General features: G+C 44.3%; 1 protein-coding gene across 3 annotated transcripts in view; it reads right to left on the bottom strand.

Annotated features, from left to right (window-relative positions):
* The window catches only part of CHRNB3 (cholinergic receptor nicotinic beta 3 subunit), a 71,806-nt gene that overhangs the window by 33,763 nt on the left and 10,463 nt on the right, over positions 1-27,580 (bottom strand). The window contains exon 2 of one of the 3 annotated variants that reach the window (XM_089669970.1): positions 11,115-11,195. The exons of the other annotated variants lie outside the window; for them this stretch is intronic. Coding sequence (XP_089526096.1) covers positions 11,115-11,195 — 81 coding nt within the window. The remainder of the gene's footprint in view (positions 1-11,114; positions 11,196-27,580) is intronic. 3 annotated transcript variants of the gene reach the window in all.

Here is a 27,580-nt window from a genome sequence, read left to right as displayed (position 1 = left end):
TGGGCCCCTGTACCGGCTCCTCATGAACGTGGTTCAGCGGGTTTGCATCACTTAACGGCAAATCGTTGACAAACGCTGGGACGTTCAGTGTTGTGCGCATTAAGCCAGACACCAAAGGGCAGCACAGACCTGTTATTACTCGCTCAAGCATGGCTGAACAAAACCAGTCTCTACCACAAATTGGACCCAGACCTGCCCAGGGTCTCGTAAGTAGATTGCACGGAGGAGTAGAGTTCGTTATTGGAATTAACTGTGAGGGACTTTTAAACCTAGGCCTGTGTATGGCCTTCAATTGAAGCTGCTTCCGCTCCGCCACTCTGCCATTGGACTCTTGATAGTCGTCTCCCCACGCTGCTGCTGGGGGGACTTTTTAACCTAGGCCTGTGTATGGCCTTCAATTGAAGCTGCTTCTGCTCCGCCACTCTGCCATTGGACTCTTGATAGTCGTCTCCCCACGCTGCTGCTGGGGGGACTTTTTAACATAGGCCTCTGTATGGCCTTCAATTTTAGCTGCTTACGCTCCGCCACTCTGCCATGGGCCCCTGTACCGCCTCCTCATGCTGCTGCCAGGCCCGTAATCTGCCATGGGCCCCCGTACCGACTCCTCATGCTGCTGCCAGGCCCGTAATCTGTCATGGGCCCCTGTACCGCCTCCTCATGCTGCTGCCAGGTCCAGAGTGTGTCATGGGTCCCTGTACGGCCTCCCATTGCTGCTGTCTCCATCGCCACACTCTGCCATGTGCCATTTTCAGGTCTCCTCACACTGCTGGTGGGTTCCATTTTGTCATAGGGTGCTGTATGGCCTCCCATTGCTGCTGCCTCCACCGCCACACTGTGGCTCCACACTCTGGTTTTGGCCCCGTGACTGCCCAAATGAGTGAAGTGTGCGGTGATTCTAAGATCGACGGCACTCATCTGCATGTCATACTGACTGACAGTATTATTTCTCTTCCCCAGCAGACTCCAAGGGCATTTAAATTAAAGGTACAGTGTTCTGCACTAATTTAAAGGCTCTCTGAAGCCTAGAAACACCCTTTTTATAAGTTAAATTCGCAGCGATTATATTCGGCTCGAAGCGAATTTATTCGGCGAATTCGGCGAATCAGCAGAACCGAATTTTTGAATAATTCGCTCATCTCTACTGAAGATGTCCTCATTCTAACTGGTTCTGCATATACAGTACCTTGCATTAGGGTCCATGGTGCATAAACTATGCCTATAATGACCTTTTTTTGTAGATTGTCTTCAGATGAACAGGGTGTGTTTGCAAAGTAAGCTGATACAAGGTTGGCCTTTTTTTTTTTTAGCTAAATACTAAAATTCTCAACCATTTAAAATCTTCTGTAAGATGATTTTGTTAAGATAATTTCTGCCAATTTTGTATTTTTTCCAGAATCTAAACCAAAAGTATAATTCGATTGGTAAAAGTTTAAATATCAGTTTTGAAACTACAGTATAAAGTTATAAAATATAAAAAAAGGTATTTTATCTTACTTAGCAAAACACTAGATTGCTTACCAAATGAGCATATAAGTTTTAAAAACAATTTGTATATCAATCATACTGTACATGGATATAAACATATGAAACCTACTGTTGTATAGCTAAAATACTAATTTCTACCCATTTTTCAAAGCCCAAATCTCACTTTAAACAAATCAAAAGATTGTTTTCTTGTAGCTGTTACGTAGCCAAGAAAGGTGTCAAGGATTCAAGCTCTAAGATGAGAGGAGCCTTTTACAATTGTTTTTTTGTACCAGGCAGGGGTGCTACACCCAGTGCAATAATTCCTTTTGAAGGTTACATCTTCCTTTCACCCAAATCAAGAATAGGTGCTACCAGATTTTTTGAAGGGGCCTGAGAGCCCTCAGCTTTGCAGTCTAGATGTGTCTAGGTCTCTGTCAGCATACCTGGTGACACCAAGATCACTAAGGTCCTCCAAGAGGCTACTCCCAATCCCAGAGGGTACTAGGAAGGGAAAAGAAGCTTCACCTTGAACCATTTCATCTTGGCTTGCAAAGATCATACACAGAGTGTATAGGGCTAGCGAAGCCTCCAGATCCTTCAGAAGCCATAAGGGTACACTTGACTAGGTGCATCTCTGCTTCCCAGCCAGCGGTAACCTGGGATGACCACTACTAGGTCATTTATCCTCTTTTTCTAAGGCTGATTACCCAACCAACGTCAGAAATTCGAAATCGTATGTGAACTGCAATATGGCATCAGGAAACTGGAAAATTGTTATCTACCTATAATTGAAGCAATTTTCCTTTCTTAGTGCCCACCCATGGCATTAAACATCCCTCCCTAGTCTCTTCTTCAGCTATTTTACAAGAATGTCATGGTACTGGGAGTCTTTTACTTTTATAATTACTGGTCCTGTGAGTTGGAGAGGCAGAACTAGCAGCCAAAATGATGTCATGGAGGGGGAGCTGATAGACTAGCATTTCAAGGTCTATGGTGGTTTTTGTCAGTTTTGGGAGGTAATGTGAATCCACATGAGAATTGCGTGTATATGCTTAGAAGGTTTACTAATTATAGAACAGAATAAAAAGAAAGAACTTTAGCTGGTTAGTATGACGCAAATGCTTTGTAATGTGTCTTGGAAGATAACATTACCCCCAGTGTCTGCTTTTGAATTCAGAATAAGGAGAAAAATGTTTTTTTTATTTATCAGAGTGATGACTTCTCTATGGGTTTACGGGATTAAAGATCTCCTGCAGTGTAGTTTTCAGAAATAAATTTAAGCTAGGAAGAAAAAGAAAGAAATGGAACTCCTGCAAATAGATAACATCAGGAGGGGGTTGTAGCAATCAATGAAAGCTTCTCTTCTAATTCTCCTTTGCTATGTGATATCATTCTGCACATGGTCAGTCCTAAAATGTAAACTCTCACAATGAACTTCTTTTTCTTTTTTGAAATGATAACTAAACTTAAGAAAAAAGATATTATATCGCAGCTTACCAGTCCTTGGCAGGGCAGGATCTAGTCTATCTGATCTGGGGGTGCAGTAAAAAAAGTCAGGAGGCATAATGTCAATAGTGTGACTGGGATAAATGGAACCAGTATTCCCTGTTAACTCCGCACACTGTACCACGGAGTCATAACCTGGAAGTAATGTCTGACCGTTAGTGCAGAGGTGGTGCAAGAGTGAACTGGTAAGCCTAGTATGAATTAGGCTGTCAATCGTTTAGGGTGATTAACCACTTCAAATCCGGACACTTTTACCCCCTTCCTGTCCAGGCCAATTTTCAGCTTTCAGTGCTATCACTTTGAATGACAATTGCGCGGTCATGCAACACTGTACCCATATGATTTTTTAGCATTTTGTTGAGACAGATAAAACCTTATTTTGGTGGTATTTATTCACCACTGGGATTTTTATTTTTTTTGCTATATAAATGAAAAAGTCCAAACATTTTGAAAAAAAAAAAGTGTTTTTCTTATAAAATTTTGCAAATAAATAATCTTTCTTCATAAATCTTGGCCAATATGTGTTCATCTATCTTTTTAGTAAAGAAAAACCCAAATTAGTTTATAACCAAAAATTATAATTTTTCAAACTTTGTTTTACATTTGTATTTTTTTTTATATTATTATTTGTTTTTTTTTTAACATACCATCACCCTAGCAGTACAGTGTCACCATAGTGACACTGTACTACTTGTGGGGGGTGATGAAGATTTGTTTTTCTTTTTTTACACTTATTGCTTTTACACCCATAAATAATAAATAAATAATTTCTCTTTCTCTCTGGCTGCATTCTTGCAACCATTGAGAAATACTGTGATAGCTGTGATTGGTCACAGCTTGTCACATGGTACAAGGCTATTGTGAATAGCCTTGTACCATGTGATCATTCACAGATTTCACAAGTAGTAAGCAATGATGTCAGAAGTGACATCTTGCTTACTACTATGCATGTGATCACTGATTGGCCAATCAGTGATCACATGAATCGGGACCTCACACAGAAGTCCCGTGAGCGATCGGTGTACACTCCCAGGGAGCGCGCACAGGCAGTGAATGCGGAGGCCGTTTATACACGGCCACCCGCTCCTGTACTACTCCCATCCGGCAGTTTATGTACATGGGCCAGATGAGAAGTGGTTAAACAGAACCTGTGCCCCCTTATATCAGGTGTCCCTAACAAAGTCCTTCCTTATATCAGGAGTTCTCCTCATAGTTCCTCCTTACATCAGGGCTCCTATAAGAGTCCCTCTTTACATCAATTGTCTCATCAGAGTGCCCCTTACATCAACTGCCTCATCAGAGTGCCCCTTACATCAAATGCTCCCCTCAGAGTGCCCCCTTTGCATCAACTGCCTCTATCAGAGTGCCCCCTTACATCAATTGTATGCAACACAGTGCCCCCTTACATCAACTGTCCCCATCAGGTCTCATGGATTTGTGGATGCACTCTCAGAAGTCTGGGAGGGTACAGCTAAAATTTGGGGGGGGGGGTATAGCTCTCCCCAGAACCCTCCTTGATCAAGGCCTGGTCCTTAGATATGGTAGTGGCATTAAATTTTCATTTTTAATGGCTACAAATGCTTTCAACTAGTACAGAAAATCCTGTACCTGTAGATTTTGCTAGAAATGCATGGTCCTTGCAACTTCCCGTGAAGACAAAATAAATCTTACCTTTGTTATCTAAACTCACAACACCTTCAGTCACCATGCAATTAAGATAAATAAAGGCTGACTTGTTTGAAGTCCAGCCTGGGTGACAACCATGGCTACCTCCATAGATACAATGGAGGAGAGAGCATAGTTACCCAGTGACAGTAAAGTTGGGTACACACTGTTCGTTTTCTCAGATTTTTTTTTTTTTACAGATTCCTGCATCCACATAAGTGATATGGATGAAGGAAACTCCTCCACCAGGACAATGTATTCTGACAGCAGAGACTCCACTGTCTGAGTACACTGATCAGTGCTACAGCCGTTTGGCTGCAAGTCGCTGATTGAAGGGGTTTTTTTTAGCAGTCCCATTCAACACAAGCTAATGATCTGCTTGTCTAACAGGGAGGGCTACACAGAGATCAAAATTTGGGCGGTTCCTGCTGAAACAGAGGAATTTTAGTTTAGTGTGTACTCATCTTTAGTGTGTTATTCACAGGAAATCCAGGTTAGGATAATGCAGGAAAAAAGCCTGACCAAAAAAAAAAACAGCCGGGTGCCCACACTAAAGGGAGGACAACTCCGCGGAAATTCAGGTACCCGTTCCCCCTCCCTCCCCAAAGGTCCGCAGTATCTTGGTGATCCCCTGTACTGTCTGCAGTCTCTGGTCATCCCCTGTACTGTGTGCAGTCTCTTGGTCATCCCCTGTACTGTCTGCAGTCTCTGGTCATCCCCTATACTGTCTGCAGTCTCTGGTCATCCCCTGTATTGTCTGCAGTCTCTGGTCGCCTCCTGTACTGTCTGCAGTCTCTGGTCATCCCCTGTATTGTCTGCAGTCTCTGGTCATCCCCTGTACTGTCTGCAGTCTCTGGTCATCCCCTGTACTGTCTGCAGTCTCTGGTCATCCCCTGTACTGTCTGCAGTCTCTGGTCATCCCCTGTACTGTCTGCAGTCTCTGGTCATCCCCTGTACTGTCTGCAGTCTCTGGTCATCCCCTGTACTGTCTGCAGTCTCTGGTCATCCCCTGTACTGTCTGCAGTCTCTGGTCATCTCCTGTACTGTGTCCTCAGTCAGTGGTATATTTTGGTTTTGTGCTGCCCTAGGCAAGACTAAAATCACACCCCCCCATCTAAATTTGTCCCACCCCTTCCTGTTTAGGATCCACCTCTTCATCTGTAAACCCTACCCCTTCTGCTTTAGGCTCCACCTTTTCCTATTAGAGCTCCACCTCCAGGAGATTGTCAGAGACTGCAGACAAGATACAGGAGACGGTCAGAGACTGGACAGGATACAGGAGACGGTCAGAGACTGTGGACAGGATACAGGAGACAGCCAGAGACTGCGGACAGGATACAGGAGACGGTCAGAGATTGTAGACAGCATACAGGAGGCGGTCAGAGACTGAGGACAGGATACAGGAGATTATCAGAGTCTGCTGACATACTATATGAGATGGTCAGAGACTGTGGACAGGATACAGGAGACGGTCAGAGACGGTGGACAGGATACAGGAGACGGTCAGAGACAGCGGACAGGATACAGGAGATGGTCAGAGATGGCGGACGGGATACAGGAGATGGTCAGAGACTTAGGACAGGATACAGAAGAAGGTCAGAGACTGAGGGCAGGATACAGGAGATGATCAAGGTCTGCTGACATACTAAAGGAGATGGTCAGAGACTGTGGACAGGATACAGGGGATGGTCAGAGACTGTGGACAGGATACAGGGGATGGTCAGAGACTATGGACAGCATACAGGGGATGGTCAGAGACTGCAGACATGATACAGGAGATAATCGGAGTCTGCTGATATACTACAGGAGATGGTCAGAGACTGCAGACAGGATATAGGAGAGATCAGAGACTGCGGACATAGTACAGGAGACAGTCAGAGACTACAGACATAGTACAGGAGATGACCGCAGACTGCGGACAGGATACAGGAGACAGTCAGAGACTGCGGACAGGATTGAGGAGACAGTCAGAGACTACAGACAGGATACAGGAGATGGTCAGAGACTGTGAACCAGCTGGATAGGCCTGGTCTACACCAAGCACTATAGATATCTGATTTGCTACACGCATTAGATGGGTGCTGCACAACCTGTTAGACCCTGAAGCCACTCAAAGAGTCTAGTCTACATCAAGCTTTCACAAATATAGTTAAACATCCAGCACCTCAGAGAATACTCACATACTGCACCTCCTAGTAAAACAAGTAGAACCTCGAGATCTTCATAGACATTGTGCCCTTTATTGGTCATGGCCAGGCCTGGACTGGGACAAAAAATGGGCCTGGGCACTTTGGACTGAGCAGCCCAAAGCCCAGGGACCCTTTCCTCAGAGCCTGGTGGCGGAACGCAAGGGTCTGGTCGCATGAGCAGCCTTTGCGTCCCTGTTAGTTTTGCCACTAGTGCCACTAGGTTCTTATTTATATTTACAATTTTATAATTTAATTTTTTTTTGTATTAGGGAAGGAAAAGAGAGGAGAGAGAAGAGGGGGGGGGGAAGAGAGGAGAGAGAAGAGAGAGCGAGAGGAGAAAGAAGAGAGGGGGGGAGAGAGAGGTAGAGAAAGAGAGGGGGGAGAGAGGGGGGAGAAAGAGAGGGGGAGAGGAGAGAGGAGAGAAGAGAGAGAGGTTGGAGAGGGGAGATAGAGGGGGAGAGAAGAGAGAGGGAGGGGAGAGGGGGAGAGGGGGGGAGGGAGGGAGCGAGAGGGGTGAGAGAAGAGAGAGGGAGAGAAAGAGAGAGGGGGGTGGGTAGAGAGAGAGAGAGGGAAAGAGAGAAGAGGGGTGGAGAAGAGAGAGTCGGGAAGAGAAGGGAGATGGAGAGAGAGATAGGAGAGAGAGGGAGAGAGAGGGAGAGAGGGAGGGAGGGGGAGAGGGGGGGGAGAGAGGGAGGGAGGGGGAGAGGGGGGGGGAGAGAGGGAGAGGGAGGAGAGAGAGGGAGGAGAGAAGAGAGAGGGGGAGAGAGAGGGGGAGAGGGAGAGAGGGGGGGGAGAGAGGGAGAGGGGGGGTGAGAGAGAGAGAGGGAGGAGAGAGAGAGGAGAGAAGGGGGGAAAGAAGATACAAGGCGGGCTGGAAGTGTGGGCGGGACAGACACAGGAGGAGAGGGCGGGAGGAGGAGGGGCAGCTTTCTCTCTGCTCTCCAGTTTGTGTGAGGGGGGGATTGTCAGCACTATGGACTGCAAATGCTGACAGATCCCCTGCAGTGCTGGATGGGGGGGGGGGGCCGTGGGGGAGCATACAGGAGCTGACCTCATGCAGGAGATGGATAGGGGAGGAGACCGGGCGGCACATAGAGCAACCAAGAAATGCACGGTCCTCTATGTGCCACCCGGCTCCCTGTTCAGGCGGCCCCATGGCTGACAGGTTCTCTGTCTCCTCACCCATCCTCGCCGCCGAGCACACACGAACCCGCCCGAACACGTCCAGTTCTAGCACCCACAAGCACAGCCCTTAGCAGCGACGGCATTGGTCCCTTCTGCCTGGGGACGATGCTGCCCCTCTGAAAAATGCTGCCCAAGGCAGATGCCTTGTTTGCCTCGCGGTAGATATGCCCCTGTCTGCAGTCTCTGATCATCTGTACTGTGTCCGCAGTCTCTGGTCATTCCCTGTACTGTGTCTGCAGTCTCTGCTCATCTCCTGTACTGTGTCCACAGTCACTTGGTCATGTCCTGTACTGTGTCCGCAGTCTCCGGTCATCTCTTGTACTATGTCCGCAGTCTCTGGTCATCTCCTATACTATGTCCGCAGTCTCTGGTCATCTCCTGTACTGTGTCCGCAGTCACTTTTTCATCTCCTGTACTGTGTCCGCAGTCTCTGGTCATCTCCTGTACTGTGTCCGCAGTCTCTGGTCATCTCCTGTACTATGTCTGCAGTCTCTTGGTCATCTCCTGTAGTGTGTCCGCAGTCTCTGGTCATCTCCTGTACTATGTCCGCAGTCTCTGGTCATCTCCTGTACTATGTCTGCAGTCTCTTGGTCATCTCCTGTACTGTGTCCGCAGTCTCTGGTCATCTCCTGTACTATGTCTGCAGTCTCTGGTCATCTCCTGTACTGTGTCCGCAGTCTCTGGTCATCTCCTGTACTATGTCTGCAGTCTCTGGTCATCTCCTGTACTGTGTCCGCAGTCACTTGGTCATCTCCTGTACTGTGTCCGCAGTCACTTGGTCATCTCCTGTACTGTGTCCGCAGTCACTTGGTCATCTCCTGTACTGTGTCCGCAGTCTGTTGGTCATCTCCTGTACTGTGTCCGCAGTCTCTGGTCATCTCCTGTACTGTGTCTACAGTCTCTGGTCATCTCCTGTACTATGTCCGCAGTCTCTGGTCATCTCCTGTACTGTGTCCGCAGTCTCCGGTCATCTCTTGTACTGTGTCCGCAGTCTCTGGTCATCTCCTATACTATGTCCGCAGTCTCTGGTCATCTCCTGTACTGTGTCCGCAGTCACTTTTTCATCTCCTGTGGTATGTCTGCAGTCTCTTGGTCATCTCCTGTAGTGTGTCCGCAGTCTCTGGTCATCTCCTGTACTATGTCTGCAGTCTCTGGTCATCTCCTGTACTGTGTCCGCAGTCACTTGGTCATCTCCTGTACTGTGTCCGCAGTCACTTGGTCATCTCCTGTACTGTGTCCGCAGTCACTTGGTCATCTTCTGTACTGTGTCCGCAGTCTCTGGTCATCTCCTGTACTGTGTCTACAGTCTCTGGTCATCTCCTGTACTATGTCCGCAGTCTCTGGTCATCTCCTGTACTGTGTCCGCAGGCTCTGCTCATCTCCTGTACTGTGTCCGCAGTCTCTGGTCATCTCCTGTACTGTGTCCGCAGTCACTTGGTCATCTCCTGTACTGTGTCCGCAGTCTCTTGGTCATCTCCTGTACTGTGTCCGCAGTCTCTGGTCATCTCCTGTACTGTGTCTACAGTCTCTGGTCATCTCCTGTACTATGTCTGCAGTCTCTGGTCATCTCCTGTACTTTGTCCGCAGGCTCTGCTCATCTCCTGTGCTGTGTCCGCAGTCTCTGGTCATCTCCTGTACGGTGTCCGCAGTCTCTGGTCATTTCCTGTACTATGTCTGCAGTCCATTGGTTCAGAATATTTTTTTTTATTTTTCTCTAAAATCTAGGCGCGTCTTATGGTCAGGTGCATCTTATGGAGCGAAAAATCCAGTATTTGCTTCAGAAATGAAAAATTGAAAAGGAAAGATCTTCATTAGTGTAATAACTCCTCTATGTTTTTTACAGCACTGTTGAGATTAAAGGAAAAATACGACTTCTGCACACAGAAAACAACATCAGGAGGGTGTTTGCAGTAAATAGTAGTAGCACCCTCCTAGGAAAGCTAGGAGGAGCTACTTAATTATTTTTAGACAGGAGGCTAAAGAGCAGCCAGGGGAAATAGTCAGAGGGGCCACATCTGGGTCAGGGCTAAAAGACTCTGCAGATCAGCTCTCTAATCCCTCCCTCTGATCTAGAGACTTGGAGAAGTCTCTAGAACTCAGTGGGTGGGATGAGGAGTGGCTGGTCTGTATGCCTAAAGAATCTCAATAAATCCCCAAGCAGAAGGCTTGGCAAGGGGTTGGAACAGTGTGTAAGCATAGCTAAATCTGCTGAGAGGCGGGAGAGATCGAGTGGAAGATGGAGTGAGCAGAATGGAGGACAGAGCCTAGAAGGGGGTCTAGGAAAGGGGCCTACCTACAGGCAGAGGAACTGGAAGGGAGGATCTCTCAGTCTCAACTGTCCCCTGAAAGAGGACAGCCTGGGAAGCAGGAAGGAGCCAGCCCAGCCAAAGGCCTGAAAACAGCCACCAACCCATACGCTTGCAGGAGAGGACTGAATGATTAATCCCACACCCCCTGGGCTAGATAAGGGGAGAAGGCATTCTGGTAGGAAACCTGACTAGCCCTCATCTGGGACTGCTGTCCCTAAAGTGGCAGATTCTGGGTTCCCTTGCCCAGCAATTTCCTCAGGCAGCTGGGTGAAGAAGAGATTTCCTCTGGGGTCTGAGGTGATACGTTTGGAGAGGCTGGATAGCTCTCCAAAGAAGAAAACCCTTTCTGATAATTTGTACATAGTTTCAGAAAGTTGTCATCAGTTTAACAGTTCCTTAGGCATCCCATGTGTCCCTCATCCCCATCCAAGTTCAAATCCCCTAATGAAAAAAAACAAGTTCAAAGATTGTTTACTGTCTCCGGAGTGCAAGACTGGAAGGAAATGCGTATTGCCTGGATGTGCAGGACTATAGGGGGACCCAAATCTCTGGTGACTCCTAAGGGGGTAGTGCTACATAGTGATACTGTAGCTTCTCTGCCTACCTTCAGTGAAAATGTCTCTGCTTAGGAGAGCATGATACCCTTTATACAAGTTGTGCAAATAAGATTGTGTTATAACATAATAGAGACATGGCATTTAGAATCTTCATAACGATACAATACAGAACATAACATAACAAAATGTTGTCAACGTGGAAAGTATAATGTATTTTAGTGAGTATATATTCATACCTCCCAACTCATTTGGAACCAAATCCCTCTGTCCCTCTTTCTTCCTCAGATGTCCCTCTTTTTGGCCTGATATAAGGATCTCTATAAAACAAAGTGGTATTTAAATATCAAAATTGTTTACTGCGCTAAATGTTTTATATAACCTTTAAATTACTCAATTTGTTGCTTTGAGAAGCCAAAATAAAGGGAAAGTAGTGTTATAAAAGTAAATCAATCATTTTTTGCACATGAAGCCTCATAGTCTGTGTTACTGGAGGCATGGCAGGGGTTTATAATTTGATTATATTCTCTGTGTCCCTCTTTCCCATCTCAAAAAGTTGGGAGGTATGTATATTTTCCTTTGGAAAGAGGCCTGACTGGGAACTGAAGGCTGTGCCCCTAAACCCACAACAGTAAAATCAGTCTGTATATCCAGTAAAGTGTGCTTGTTATACTCACTGTGGAACCTAAGGGGTTAATCCTCTGCATTGTGTAAAAAGGCTGTTTGATCCTTTCTTCTCTGCCCCTCCTCTTGTTGAAATGACCACCTGATACAGACTGAATCCGTAGTCACATGCACATGCTCAGTTTGGTGTGTATTGCTAGAGAGGTTTTTTTTTCCTTGGGAGAGCGCATGTGATCAGCACAAGGCCAATCAGCACTGTCCAAACAGAGGGTCAGGGGTTTCACATACTCCTAGAGCAGAAAGAAATCTACTCTTACTAGCTTTAACCAGTGCTGTGCTGAAGTCACAAGACTGCTTTAACTGCTGATGAGAAAAGGTTTTTAGCAGTTTATAGTTACTAAAATAATTGCATTTCCATGTTGTGTGTACTGTGGGAGACCAGATAGAGTGAATACAGAGACCTGGTTTAATATCACTTTAAATGAAGGCTAAGTGAGAATATGTTACAGAATCATGAGTACTGCAATTCTCACTCCTTCCATCTTGATGGATATTGTTGAAGGTTTACCTTGTTATGGGACTGTTTACCATCCACATGGACCACATGTAAAATCATTTACCAAATTATTATTATATTATACAGTATTTATATAGAGAAAGGTTTGCTCAGTGCTGTACATTATAGTGGGGGACAGAATATGAGACAATACAGTAACAAAACAATACACAAGGGGTTCAAGGGCCCTGCTCTTTCGAGCTTACAATCTAGGAGGGAGGGGAAAGTGGTACAGGAGGAAGTGGCTGTGGGGGATGAAGTGGTAGGAGGAGTGGAAGAGATCGGTTGTTAGGTGAGGGTGGGGTAGGCTTCCCTGAAGAAATGGGTTTTCAGGGTGCGCCTAAAAGGTGAGGAGGGTAGGTGACAGTCTAATGGATTGGGGTAGTGAGTTCCAGAGGATGGGAGACGTCCTGGAGAAGTCCTGCAGTCGGGCGTGGGAGGTGGAGACCAGGGAGCTAGAGAGTAGGAGGTCTTGTGAGGAGCGAAGATTACGGGTTGGGTGGTATTTGGGTATCTGGTCAGTGAGGTAGTTTGGGGCAGCGTTATGAATGGCTTTGTATGTCAATGTTAGTAGTTTGAATTTAATGCGTCGGGCAATTGGAAGCCAGTGGAGGGAATGACAGAGGTGGGTGGCAGAAGAGAAGTGGTTGGTAAGGTGGATGAGTCTGGCTGCTGAGTTCAGGATAGACTGAAGCGGGGATAGCCTGTGTTGGGGTTGGCCTGTGAGAAGGGACTTGCAGTAGTCAAGTCGTGAAATAATGAGGGAGTGAACGAGTTGTTTAGTAGTGTCTGGGGTTAGGAATGTATGTATTTTGGGGATGTTGCGGAGGTGGAGCCTGCATGAGTTTGTCAACGATTGGACATGGGGTTGGAAGGACAGGTTTGAGTCTAGAGTGACACCTAGAACTTTGGCTTGCGGGGTGGGACTGATGGTGGCGTTGGTCGTGATGGAGAGGGTGGGGGGGCATGGGCTGGGGGGAAGATTAGCAGCTCGGTTTTGGAAAGGTTCAATTTGAGGAAATGGAGTAAATGTATGAAGTTCCTACTATTGTGTACAGTTTACATTTATTTGCAGTAAGAAGCCTCAAGTGCAACAAGCAGCCTCCGTGTGGTATGATGAAAGATGTCGGAAGTATGAATCAGTGTAAATAGCAAAAACCTAGGCAATAGAGTAACCATGAGCACTAGTGCACATCTGATCAGCCTAGGAGCTGGTAGTGATTAGGGGAAGGAGTCGCTTGGTAGTGTGAGAGAACCCACTCAAGGAACACGCACCAGATGACCCAGGCCCTCATATGCCATGCCGGGCCCCAAATATTCCGATATCCTAATCTGAATCACAGAAAAGTGCAGAGCCCTGTGTGAGAGGTGCTCCGGGCATATGGGAGTTGTTATGGACTAGAATCAGGAAACTCTAATGAGTCAATCTTACACCAGCATCTGTGCACATATTGGCAGACAAGTTGGTCTGTGTGGGCTTGATCGGCTACAAAGTAAAGAATATGCCTTGGAAGCCATGTATAATGGTAGGGCCCCATCTGCAGGGTATGGCTATGTAAAGCAATGATGGGGTACCACCTACACATTTAAGCGTAATGCTTAAAAACAAAACAGCTGCTGTACCTACTTAAAAAAGTTCTGTATAAAAGCTGACAGTTGTAACATACTTGTCAGTGTTTTATAGTTTGCCATAACTTTAACTGCCACTTCTGCTGCAAAGCTTGGCCTGCTAAAAAAAGAGGAACAATAATAGATCTATCATCAGGATCAGCAGGTAATAAAACTACATTACAGTGCAAATGTAAGCATTGTAAGCAGGTTGAAGTGCTGGATAGTGAGACAGCTGTTGCCCCAGCCGGGAGAGAAAGAGTTAACCCAAGTTCCTGTTCTCTTTGCTGAGCTCTGCTTCTCTCATTGTGCTGTTAATAAAAGGGGGGAGGGCTCTGCCCAGACACACAGTCTGCTGTGTGTGAAGGAAAGACACACACAAGCCACAACATGTTGTAGCAGATAGTCTTGCTCTTAGTTCTTGGCTAGTTTCTGCCTGTCATGCCGAGTCCAGAATTTCTGCTAATGATCGCTTGGCTTCAGAAATCTTCTCCAATGTAGGGGACTGCTGGGACCCGTAGTCTGAACTGAAGATACCAGCCCTGGATACCGCCAACATGGACTCAACCAAACATGTACTCTTACCTGTGCAGGTACGCTGGGGCAGCTCAAACCTGAATTAGTGACTAGGGACAATAGGGAAAGACTGTGCACTTTGTTTTGAAACTGTTATGTCTTCAGTAAAGCTTTTTAACATTGTCCTTGCCAATTCTGAAGTTAATAAAGGGGGGTATGCAAGTAACCGGCACATTCTGCACTTAGTCTACAACGTGGGTCTAGTAAAGCACACTGGGGTATGAAGACAGAAAGTGGTTGCCAAGGGTAATGGATGTCTAACAGTCAGTACAAGCAGTCTGCCGTGAAGCGTGTACCTGTGATAGGTGGGACATCCTCTTACAGTGAGGGAGTTACTGTTGGTATTACCTTCCCTTGTTGTCCAGCTTCAACAGCAACGGGAGCCCAGCTTGCGCACAGGTATGGAACAGCAAGAAATAAGTGAGTGCAAACATAATCCCCATGGCGGGGCCCATTCCATTATTAGAGTGAGGTAGCAGAGATACACTGGACAGGTGGAGCGTGCATAGGCTCAGTGTGTCCCTCCTAAATGCAAAAGTGACAGTAAGGTTTACATTGACACAGGAATGAGGACAGTTTATTGTTCAAGTGTACATGGTGTAAGTCCACCCCAGAGTTTGACATCAACCTTAAGGTTGAGTTATCTTTGAAAGCAACCTCTGCCCTGTCCCAAGGCATTGATGGGCATGACACAAGCAAAGGTACCCCATGTGCAGGATGAGTGACCCTGTCTAAGCGTAGCCCAGAAGAACCCATCCTGGGTAGGCCTCCTATGTGCCCACTCTGGGCGCCCAATGAGGAGGGGAACATGGAGGACCACCCACCTACTAACCCTAGCTTACACATAGACTTAGAAAAACAAAGACTTCTGTGTTATTGCTATTGACAGACTGCATCGTATATGTAATTTCCTATTTTGACCATAGTTCTACTTTGTGTGTTTTTTTTTAATGTGCCTAGAAAATAAATTCTGTTTAATAAAATGTGTATTTCTTCAAAAAAGTTTTTTTTTTCATTATCAAAACATTTACTAAGATTTATTGTAAATCTTTTGATTCTTAACATTTTTGCTGCTTTGCATTTCAAATAGTCTTTTGTCTTGCAAAACCAGGCTGGTAAGTAGCTTGCTTCACATTACTTATTTATGCTGTTTAGCAACAGATGAAAAGTGAATGAACATCAAGTGCTGTCAAGCTAGGGCTTTCTGCTATCAGATGTAAGTGGATTTCTAGGGCGAGCTAAGTCGAGCAGCAACTATTTTATCTTGAGGGGCATAAAGAACGGTTGTGTTCATGGACTTTTCTGAGTCAAGAAGTCTCCATTTACCCAAAAAAAAAAGAAGAAAAAAAGGTATAGCCTCACAAAAGGATTCAGGTGGAGGAAATATTACCTGCGTACTGTTTCAGCTTTTTAAATTGTCCTGGTTTTCAGGAAAGAAAAAGGAATGAAGTATTAGCCATCATAAATGTACCCTGAAAGGATTGAGGATATAATTTCTTATGTGAAACATTGTGAGGTTTATTTACTAAAGCTGGAGAGTGCAAAATCAGGCTCACTTCTGCTTAGAAACCAATCAGCTTCCAGGTTTTATTGTCAATGCTTAATTGAACAAGTTGAGGTTAGAAGCTGATTGGTTACCATGTACAGTCACATCAAATTCCGAGTGCTCCAGTTTTAGTAAATCTATGGTGATGGCAGAAAATAGACCAATGGTCTATCGAGTATGCCACATTTTTTTTATTTATATGTGGTTTTTTAACTTTTTTTTTGTCTGAGTATAGCTGTTTGTCCCAAGCATGATTGAATCCATTTAGTATTTACTGACTCACTACTTCTACCAGGAATCTATTCAACTACTCTTTCAGTAAAATAATACTTTTTAAGATTAGTTTTGAATTTTCCTCCTGTTATTTTGAGGTCATGTCCCATGTTCTTGATCTTAGCGTCAGAATTCATTAGGATTGTTATTAGTGTGAAGCTATCAGTTCAGAAACAGCCAAACGTATATGAACAGTTTAGTACTAGTGCATAATTAGTAGACAAAACCCAGTCCCCAGAGACCCAGTTGGTCCCCTAAGGAGTGCCGTCATTTTGCCTTTCAAACAGTACAGTTGTCAAACACAGTCTGTGCTTTAAAGACACCTTTGCTTTTCCTATGACAGTCAGATGCTACAACTCTCTCCATGGGGTTGATTTACCAAAGGCAAATAGATTGTTCACTTTGCAAGGGAATTTAAAACATTCTGCTGACTTCCAACATTCAGTCATGTGCAAGCAAAACTGCATTTTTTTTTTAACCTCTTCCATACAGGGCACTTTTACCCTTTCCTGCCCAGGCCATTTTTCAGGATTCAGCGCTCTCACACTTTGAATGACAATTGCGCGGTCATACAACACTGTACCCAAACTAAAATTTTATCATTTTTTTCAGAGCTTTCTTTTTGTGGTATTTAATCACCACTGGGGTTTTTATTTTTTGCTAAATTAACAAAAAAAGACCGAAAATTTTGAAGAAAAACCACTTTTTTCTCTGTTTCAGTTATAACAGTTTGCAAATAAATAATTGTTCTTCATAAATTTAGGCCAAAATGTATTCTACTACGTCTTTGCTGAAAATAACCCAAATCAGTATTTATTATTTACTCTGTAGGAAAGTTATAGAGTTCACAAACTATCGGATATATCTAAAAATTGATCAATCCTGAAATATTGACACCAATCTAATTTCTTGAGGTTCAAGAATGTCAGAACAGTACAGATATCCCCCAAATGACCACTTTTTGCAAAGTAGACAGTCCCACGTACTTCATAAGAGGCATGGCGAGTTTTTTTAAGTTGATATTTTTTCGTCATAATTTTTCGGAAAATTAAAAAATTAAAAAAATTATTTTCACTATTTTTTTTTATATACTGTGACCAGTGCAGTACAGCGTCATCATATAACTGGCATGGCGGTGATCAGGGACACTGATTGGTGACAGTATGAAAAAAAAAATTATATATTTTTTCATTTTTTTAAATTTTTTTATTAGTTTTAATTTTTTATTACATTTTTTTCTTTTTTAAGATTTTTTTTCATATTTCACTATGACCAAAGTAGTATAATGTTACTATAGTAACATTGTACTACTTTGGGGAAGTGATCAGTATTTTTTTTTTTTTTTTTACACAATTTGCTTATAGCAAAGAATTACTTTGCTATAAGCAAGCATTTACCTGAATGACATAGATTCATTCAGGGTTTTTTCTTTTTGTGCTTAGCTGTGATTTGGCCACGGCTAATCACATGACACAGATGGGCTGTGATTGGCCCAGCTTGTGCATGTGATCGCTGTGACCATTCACAGCTAGACACACTTGTATACAATGGATGGCATGAAAGGAAGCCATCCATTGTATACAACTGTCATGTGACCTGCTGTGATTGGTGATGGAAATGGGGTCGGTACACAGATCTGTCATCGGCCGTGTCCGAGGTACATGGCCGGTGACAGATCGCACCGCAGAGCGGCCCTGTGGGCAGTGGGGGAGGCATTGGCTTCCTCTACTGTCAAACACAGCCAGTGAGGATGGAGCGGGGTGCTGGGCTGAGCCACACTGTTTTTCTTGTGGACACACAGGGCAGGCTCAGGAGTGAGCACGCACGAGTGCCTCCAGAGCAAGCGGCTTGCTCTGTGGGCACTCGGCAAGGTGGAGGGGCAAGGAGCGCAAGCAGGCGACCCGAGAAGAGGAGGATCAGGGCTGCGCTGTGGAAAACCTGTACACAGAACTGGTATGATATGTTTGTTATTATTCTTTTTAAATTAATGTTATACCTTTAGAATCACTTTAAGCTCTGGGATATAATCCCTATTTGCCTTTAGAAAATGAACCCCCAAATACCAATAGCTAGGAGGAGTGGTTAGAAGTGGGGATGAAGGCTTGGGTACTAGTTTTTTTTCTTTTTTTAGCAAAATCTGTACATACATGTCAGTAATGTGATGTTTAGTCTGCTTCAACTGCATACTTTAGGGAATGATTCAATGCTTTTGAAACATGTATGGTGAAGTTAAAGCAATTCTAAAGGTTAATTTTTTTTTTTGGGGGGGGATAACAAACATGCCTATACTTACCTGCTCTGTGCAGTGGTTTTGCACAGAGCAGCCTGGATCCTGCTCTTCTCTGGTCCCCCACAGGCTCTCCTGGCCCCTCCCTCCTGTTGGGTGCCCCCACAGCAAGCAGCTTGCTATGGGGGCACCCACTGCTCCGTGTGTCAATTCACACACAGTGCCACGACATTGCCCTGCCCCCCCCATTTCCTCTTTGGCTGACTGGCTGTGATTGTCAATGGCTCCGGCTTGCTGTCTCAGCCAATGAGGAGGCAGAGACCGGGGACAGCCAAGGCTGTCATTCACATCGCTGAATCAGGATGAGGCTCAGGTAAGTATTGAGGGGGCTAGGGGCACTGCTGCACACAGAAGGTTTTTTACCTTCATGCATAGAATGCATGAAAGTAAAAAACATTGAGCCTTTACAACCACTTTAATGAAGATACCACATACCATAATAGGAGCACTTTAAAGTATTATTTTGATATCTGGACTGAATTCAAAGACACCTCGAAAACAAAAAAATAAAAAAATGATGCAGCAGGCTAGTCTATTTTGCTGAAATTTAATTGCAGCAACTCAAAATGGTATTCAGTAGTTTGTATGGCCCCCACATGCTTGCATGCATGCCTGACAATGTCGGGGCATGCTCCTAATGAGATGACGGATGGTGTCCTGGGGTATTTCCTTCAAGATCTGGACCAGGGCATCACTGAGCTCCTGGACAGTCTGAGGTGCAACCTGGCGGCGACCGAAACATGATATCCCAGAGGTGCTCTATTTGGGATTTAAGTCAGGTGAGCGTGGGGGCCATTCAATGGTATCAATTCTTTCATCCTCCAGGAACTGCCTGCATACTCTCACCACATGAGGCCGGGCATTGTCGTGCACCAGGAGGAACCCAGGACCCACTGCACCAGCCAGTCAGGGTGCCATTGTCTAGCCTGTAGAGGTCTGTGCGTCCCTCCATGGATATGCCTCCCCAGACCATCACTGACCCACCACCAAAACAGTCATGCTGAACGATATTACAGGCACCATAACGTTCTCCACGGCTTCTCCAGACCCTTTCACATCTCTCACATGTGCTCAGGGTGATCCTGCTCTCATCTGTGAAAAGCACAGAGGGCCAGAGGCGGACTTGCCAATTCTGGTGTTCAATGGCAAATACCAATCGAGCTCTATGGTCCCGAGCAGTGAGCACAGGGCCCACTAGAGAATGTCGGGTCCTCAGACCACCCCCATGAAGTCTGTTTCTTATTTTTTGGTCAGAGATATTCACACCAGTGGCCTGCTGGAGGTCATTTTGTAGGGCTCTGGTAGTGCTCATCCTGTTTCTCCTTGCACAAAGGAGCAGATACCGGTCCTGCTGATGGGTTAAAGACCTTCTACGGCCCTGTACAGCTCTCCTAGAGTAGCTGCCTGTTTCCTGGAATCTACTCCATGCTCTTGAGACTGTGCTGGGAGAAACAGCAAACCTTCTGGCAATGGCACTTATTGATGTGCCATCATGGAGGAGATGGACTGCCTGTGCAACCTCTATAGAGTCCAGGTATTGCCTCATGCTACCAATAGTGACACTGACCTTATCCAAATGCAAAACTAGTGAAAAACAGTCAGAAAAGATGAGTAGGGAAAAAAATGTCAGTGGCCTCCACCTGTAAAACCGTTCCTGTTTTGGGGATCATCTCATTGTTGCCCATCTAGTGTGCCTGTTGTTAAATTCATTAATACCGAAGCAGCTCAAACTGATTAACAACCCCCTCTGCTACTTAACTGACCAGATCAATATCCCGGGCGTTTCATTGCTTGATGCTATACTCTGATTAAAAAGTGTTCCTTTCATTTTTTGGAGCAGTGTATATTGATGGAGAGTGTCTGACACTAGCATACTGCCTCTGCTCCTGAAAATACATCCTCTCTATATGAGTAGATAAAATCTATATCATGTGAAAGGTGTTAGGCACCTTGACGAGGACACAGTTAAAGGGAATCATTGATTTTCATTAAACCCTCTGTTGTATGTACACTACACGTCTCTGTATAGCATATATCCTGGCACTGTCTGTTGTCCCCCCCACCAAGATTTAGCAGGCTACAAATTACATTCATTGTTCACAGACCTTTTTTGTGTCTCAGAAACATTTTTACTAGTTCTCTATACATTTGTGGATTAGAAAAATTTGTGGCAAATAACAATATGAATAATGTATTTATTGAATCTGTTCTGTCTTTGATATATCGGCTACATAAATAGAGCAATTTAGGGTGCATCTGATTTTGTGTGCACCTTTTAGCGTTTTCATATTGGCTTAAAGTGACTGAATAAAAACAAAAAGCTGCACAAAAGTATAAAATGCAGGCAGCTAAGATATGTCCTTGTAATGTTGAAGCTGCATGTTCTGCCCAACTACTGTATATCATATCGGTAATGATTTTCTTTATATGTACAATATCAGACTAGACCAGGGGTCAGAAAACTTGGAGAGGTGGAGGTGTACCTGAGCAACATGGAAGAGATCAAAGATCATTCGGATGCAGTGCATTTTTTTTTAAAGATATCCTATCAAAGTTTTTTAAGTAGTAGGGAAGGTTTAACCTCTTCTTGCCTTAGGTACGCATATACAGTCATGGCCAAAACTATTGGCACCCTACATTTCTGTCAGATAATGCACCACTTCGCCCAAAAAATTATTTCAATTACAAATGTTTAGGCATTCTAATGTTTATTTCTTTTGTTTGTATTGGTATTGGACAAATAAGTGGTAAAACAAAACGCCAAATCTGACACATTCCGTTCAAAATGCCAAAAATGGACTGGACAACATTATTCGCACCCTCAATTTAATATTTGGTAGCACACCCTTTGGAAAAAATAACTGAAATCAATGGCTTCCTGTAACCGTCAATGAGTTTCTTACACTTCTCTATTGGAATTTTGGACCATTCTTCTTTCACCAACTGCTTCAGGTCTCTCAGATTGGAAGGGTTCCTTTTCCCAACTGCTGTTTTGAGATCTCTCCACAGGTGCTCTATGGGATTGAGTTCTGGACTCATTGCTGACCAGTTCAGTACTCTCCAGCGCTTTGTCTTAAACCATTTCTGGGTGCTTTTTGATGTGTGCTTTGGGTCATTGTCCTGCTGTAAGACCCATGACCTCTGAGGGAGACCCAGCTTTCTGACACTGGGCCCTACATTGAACCCCAGAATTCTTTGGTAGCCTTCAGATATCATAATGCCATGAACATGGTTAAATATCCAGTGCCTAAAGCAGCAAAGCAACCCCTAAACATCAGTGATCCTCCACCATGTTTGACTGTAGGGACTTTCCTTAAAAGGCCTCATTGCTTTTTCTGAAAACAGTAGAATGATGGACTTTTCCAAAAAGCTGTAATTTTGTTTCATCTGTCCACAACACATTCTTCCAAAAGGATTTTGGCTTCCTCAGGTAAGTTTTGGCAAACTCCAATCTGGCTTTTATATGTTTCTGTGTCAGCAGTGGGGTCCTTTAAGGTCTCCTACCATAGTGTCCCTTTTCCTTCAGATGGCGGCTTATAGTGTGAGCTGACACAGCTGTACCCTGTGCCTGAAGGTCAGCTTGAAATTGTGTTGAAGTTGATCAAGGTTTTTTATCCTCCATTCAAACAATCCTATGTTGCAATCCTTGATCAATTTTTCCCTTTCGACCATGTCCAGGGAGATTAGCTACAGTGCCATGGGATGTAAACTTCTTGACAATGTTGCGCACTGTGGACACAGGATTGTCCATGCTTTTCCACAATTTTTGTTCTCAAATCCTCAGACAATTCTTTGCCGCTTTTTCTCTTCTCCATGCTCCATGTGGCACACAGATACACACACCAAAAAGGTTGAATCAGTTTTTTACCATTTTAACTAGTTGTGATTTCTATATTATCAGCACCTGTTAAATGATACAGGTGAATTTAATTACAAATTACAGGAGCATCACAAACTTGGAATGCAATTATTTCTTACAATTTTGAGAAGGTGCCAATAATTTTGTCCAGTCCATTTCTGGAGTTTTGGGTGGAATGTGTAACATTTGGCTTTTTTTTTCTTCACTTTTTTATCTCATACCAATACAAACAAAATAAATAAACATGAGAATGCCTAAACATTTGTAATTGCAACTATTTTCTGGGTGGAGTGGTGCATTATCTGACAGAAATGCAGGGGTGCCAATATTTTTGACCATGACTGTATGCAGCCTCTTGGCGGGTGGGCTTTAACGTCGAGAAGCCGGCCCTGTGTAAACACTTTTCTGTGGTGAGAATGCACAGCGACCAATGCATATTTGCGAATGGGAGCTGGCCGATCTTGTGGCTGCTGTGACAGTCAATCACAGTGGTCACTTAACCAGAATGCCCACCTCCGCCTCTCAGCATTTAGATGCTCTTAAGAGCCTTGAGGCATGGCGGGAAGAGATTAAAGAATTTGGGGTCAATAGCAAATAACCGAATATAGTGGTTAGTAAATAATGCAGAGTTTATAAGTATGATGTAAAGCAGAGTTCAGAGGTCAGTGGTAAGTAATGCACAGTGCAGGGGTCAGGAATAAGTAACACAGAGTGCAGGGGTCAGGATAAAGAATTGCAAAGTTCATAGGACAGTAATATTTAACATAGAGTTCAGAGATCAGGGGTAAGTAATGCAAAGTGCAAAGGTCAGTAGCATATAAAGTACAGTGCCAAGGTCAGAAGTAAATAACACAGTTTGCAGAGGTTAGTAGTATTTAATGCAGATTTTAGAGGTCAGGAGTAACACAAATTGCAAAGGTCAGTAGTATATAAGGCTCAAGGGTCCAGATTAAGTAACACAGATTAAGTATCACTAAGTTCAGGGGTCAGTAGTAAGTAATGCAAAGTTCAAAGGTCAGTGGTAAGTAACACAGAGTGCAGGTGTGAGGAGTAAATGACTCAGATGTCAGCAGTATGCAGCACACAGTGCAAGTGTTAAGAGTATGTAACGCACAGTTCAGGAGTAAGTAACGGAGAGCACAGGGGTCTTCAGAAAGTAAGGCAGAATTCAGAAGTCAGTAGTATGTAAAACACAGTGCAGGGGTCAGAAGTAGGCAGTGCAGAGTTCAGGGGGCACTAGTGTGTAGCACAAAATTCAGAGGTCAGGAGTAAGGAAAGGATACAGGGATTGATAGTATGTATCAGAGCTCAGAAGTCAGTAGCACACAATGCAGAGTGCAGAAGCCAGTCGTATGTAATGCACAGTACAACATTCAGAAGCAAGTAACACAAAGTTCAGAGATCAGCAATTAATGCAAAGTTTGGGTCAGTAGTAACACAGGGTTCAGAGGTCAGGAATATGTAACACAGAGGCTAGGGGCCAGGAGTAAATATCACAAATTGCAGAGGTTAGTAGTATAGAATGCATAGTGCAGGCGTTGGGAGTAAGTAATGCAAAGTGCAGGAAATCGAGAGTACGTAATGCAGTGTGAAGGGATCCGTGGTATGTAATGCAGAGTTCAGAGGTCAGTAGTATGTAACACAGCATGTAGGGGTCAGTGGTATGTATTGCACACCAACCAAAATCTAAAATAGTATTGAGCAGTGTGGAGATTAGTAGTCTGAAGCAAAGTGATCAGCATTACAGAGCAAACATCCACCTCCCCCCAAACTAAAACTGCTCACAGAAAAAATACCTCCCCTCTTTCATATAAATCTGCTCACTATACATCAGATGCAGCATCACTCAGCAGAATGAGGGAAGTTCTCCCAGGTCTCCCCTCAGATGTATTATATAACAAGTTAGAACCGAAGAGGATATACAACCCCCCCAGAGGCGTAGCTAGGATATTTTGCACCCGGGGACAAACTATAAAATTGGCGCCCCAGCCCCCCTTCCCGTTTAATTACATCAGTGACACCAATGATGGGGCATTATTCCTCCCACTGACACCAATGACACTTACCTTGCTGACCCCTGCTCCAGCCTAGGCTCCTTCTCTCTCCCATCCACAGCCAGCATAGCTGATTGCAGCAGCACCCTCTGCACGGCACACTTACCAGTCAGCTGTCTTTTTCACTTGCTCCGGCCGCTCCCTCACTCGATCTTCGTGCGGTCGCTCAGCTCCTCCTCTTCAAGCTCCACCTCCTCGCAGGTGATTGGCCGCCTGTGTGCCTTTCCTGAGCTACAGTTCTGGCACCCAATCACCGGTGAGGAGACGGAGCTTGCAGAGGGAGGTACAAGCTGCCATAGGCTGTGCAGTGATCCCGAGGGTGTGGCTAGATGACAGGGGCGGCATGTCATCCAGCCCACACATTGCGTCCAGGGAAAAGAAGACACCGGACCTGCGGACCTCTCTACCCCTCCTCCAGCAGCGCCTACTGGACTGGATCGTCGTGGGACTGGGACACAGAGCCAGGTAAGACACAGCAGCCCGCTGCCCGCCCCTGTACTAAGTGTCCCTTCCTAAAACGTGCCGCCCTAGGCAAACGCCCCTGGTTGTAAGTCTCATTTTGGCGCCCCTGTACCTTGGCGCCTGGGTACATATGTACCCCCCTGCCCCCCCGCTACACCCCTGAACTCCCCACCACATACACACACACTCACACACGGACACACACAATGCACCTTCCTGATGACAAATGGAAAGGGTGTCACTTCCTACTGGTGGAATGCACGCTGGTTCTGGGTAACAGGACAGCAGCAGCCAGTCCCTGCAATATTGCTGGACAATCTGGGTGCAGGTGTATGGCACATGAATATGTGAGTGTTCTTTTAAAGTTTCTACTCTTTATAGTTGCTGCATTTATACAATAAATACAGGTTATGCTATGATTATGTTTGTGGATCTTCTATTCCCATATATGAGTTTATTGGAGTAAGGAGGTTGTGTTGGAGACTCCTGAATCTTGTGGGGTCCCCAGATACTACAAGTGCTTACTGACCCTTAGTAATATTAAGGGTCATAAGTAGGGATGCACCAAACGTTTCGGCCGAAAACACTCCTTTCGTCCGTTGGCCGAAATGAAAAAAAAAGCATCCATACAGATGCCGAAAAAACCCTGCCGCCTGCCATCGCAGCTGCCCACCCACCGCTGCCGCCATTGGCCGCCTCTCGGTAGTTCTCAGCCTTATCTGAGAAACCATTGAGCGATTCCGGCACTGGACATAGAGATGAGTGAAGGAAAGATGGCCTCCACTCATCTCTATGCCCTTGGAGGAAAAAAGCGATGTCACTTCCGGTTTCAGCGATTTTTTTTAATTTTTTTTAAGCACTAGATCAATGCTTTTGTTTAATCTAATGCTTTACATTGCAGAGGAGAGATGTGGGGTCTTATTGACCCCCTATCTCTCCATAAAGAGGACTTGTCACTAATTATTTCTATCACAAGGGATGCATGCATTTCTTGTGATAAAAATAAGTCTTTTATATTTTTTAAAGGGACAGTGCAACCCCCCCCAAAATAAATTAAAAAAAAAAAAAAAAAAGTTTAAAGTGCTCCCGCCCCCCCGTGCTCGCACGTAGTGGGGACACATACATAGGCCATGCCCACATATGTAAATGGTGTTCAAACCACACACGTGAGGTATCGTCACGAATGTCAGAGCAAGAGCAATAATTCTTGCACTAGACCTTCTCTGTAACTTTACACTACTAACCTGTAGACATTTTTAAAGCATCACCCATGGAGATTTTTAAGTACCGCAGTTTCACGCCATTCCACGAGCGTGCTCAATTTTAAAGTGTGACATGTTGGGTATCCATTTACTCGCCGTAACATCCTCTTTCACATTTTACAAAAAATTCGGGTATATATTGTTTTTTTTTTTTTTTTTTTAATCAAAGTGTGTTTTTTTCCCAAAAATCTATATTCATTTTGAAAAACTGCGCGTTTTGGTCTCGGTTTTCAGCCAAGTGCATTTTGAATTTTAATTTTCGGTTTCAGCAGCAGAATTTTCATTTCGGTGCACCACTAGTCATAAGATTCTGGTGAGTTCTAGTCTACATGGGGCATGTGGTGACACAAGCACTTGAAAGTCAAGTTTGCCATGGACCTCACAGCGTCCATGGCTGTTTAGCAGCATTTTTTCACAGTTTTTGTTATATGTGTATGGACACTTTGGTAACTATGGTTTACATTTATAAAATATGTGTATATTGTATATGATTTTTAACACTACTTTAGCACCATTATATGTATATTATTTTTGTAATAGTGTCACTCATAATTGTTGTTTTGAGAGCCTAGGAGGAGCCTAGAACTTCCCCTGGCTTTGCAATTTCCTATTGCCACTCTGATCTCAGGTCTAAGAGGTAGTGACCACTTCTGATGGAGGGGTATGACAGTAGGGTCACGATCTACCCATCAGATGGTCACGATCGATATGTAGGTTGTGATTGAATTGCTGCTGACTCCCAGGCTATACAATGCTATCAAAACTGCCTCCCCTCACAAAAAGTATAAAACAAAGGTTGACTACCATATCTGTGTATAGGATGACACTGAGAAATGTATCTGTTATAACACTGATCAGTTATAGGAACCTTGCTTGTGCAGTTTATGAAATTGAATGAGGAAACCCTCCTCCTTTATCTTTCCCCTAGTTATAGCATGTTCTCCTGCAGTGTCTCACTGTCACATGCAATTCCATTGCAGGCTATAAATGACTGTGCCAATGCACTTTGCACAGGCATATGCAGCTGTTGGCATCATCAGGAATCCTAAATAATCATATGAAACCCATGATGAATCAAGTGCATGTACATAGGTAGTGACTATTAAATGGCTCCAGGTGCACAGTAGCACTAGTAGAGATAAAAAAAAATATATATATATATATATATATATATATATATATATATATATATATATATGAAAACTGCATAAAAAAAGCCATAAAAATGTTATTCTGTTACAGTTTATAGCACCGTTAACACCAATGCTCAGCATCAAACCCAACAGTGCATGTTATAACTGACAATAAGAAACAAAGTCATCATGACCATTTTGGGTAGGTATTTTCTTACTAATGCTGGATAATCTAACATTTTAATAGCAAACTGCATAATTTAATAACAAAATGTAATTGTTAGATTTGGGTTGACAATTTCAAACCCGATTCTTTACTGATATTAAGTCCATGTAAAATGATTTCTCTTCACAACAAAGCATATGAACTGCTGGAAGTATACATTGCATAATGCTCTCTAAAGACTTCCTCTCTGCAGCAGAATTTACTAACAGGATAAAAAATGTGCGTGAAGAAGACACAAA

Source organism: Staurois parvus, unplaced genomic scaffold (genome assembly GCF_062004578.1).
Source record: "Staurois parvus isolate SC_StPar_1 unplaced genomic scaffold, SC_StPar_1.0 ptg000086l, whole genome shotgun sequence".
NCBI lineage: Eukaryota > Metazoa > Chordata > Amphibia > Anura > Ranidae > Staurois > Staurois parvus.
The sequence above is the reverse complement of the archived record's forward strand: the minus strand, read 5'-3'. Positions and strand labels throughout refer to the sequence as shown.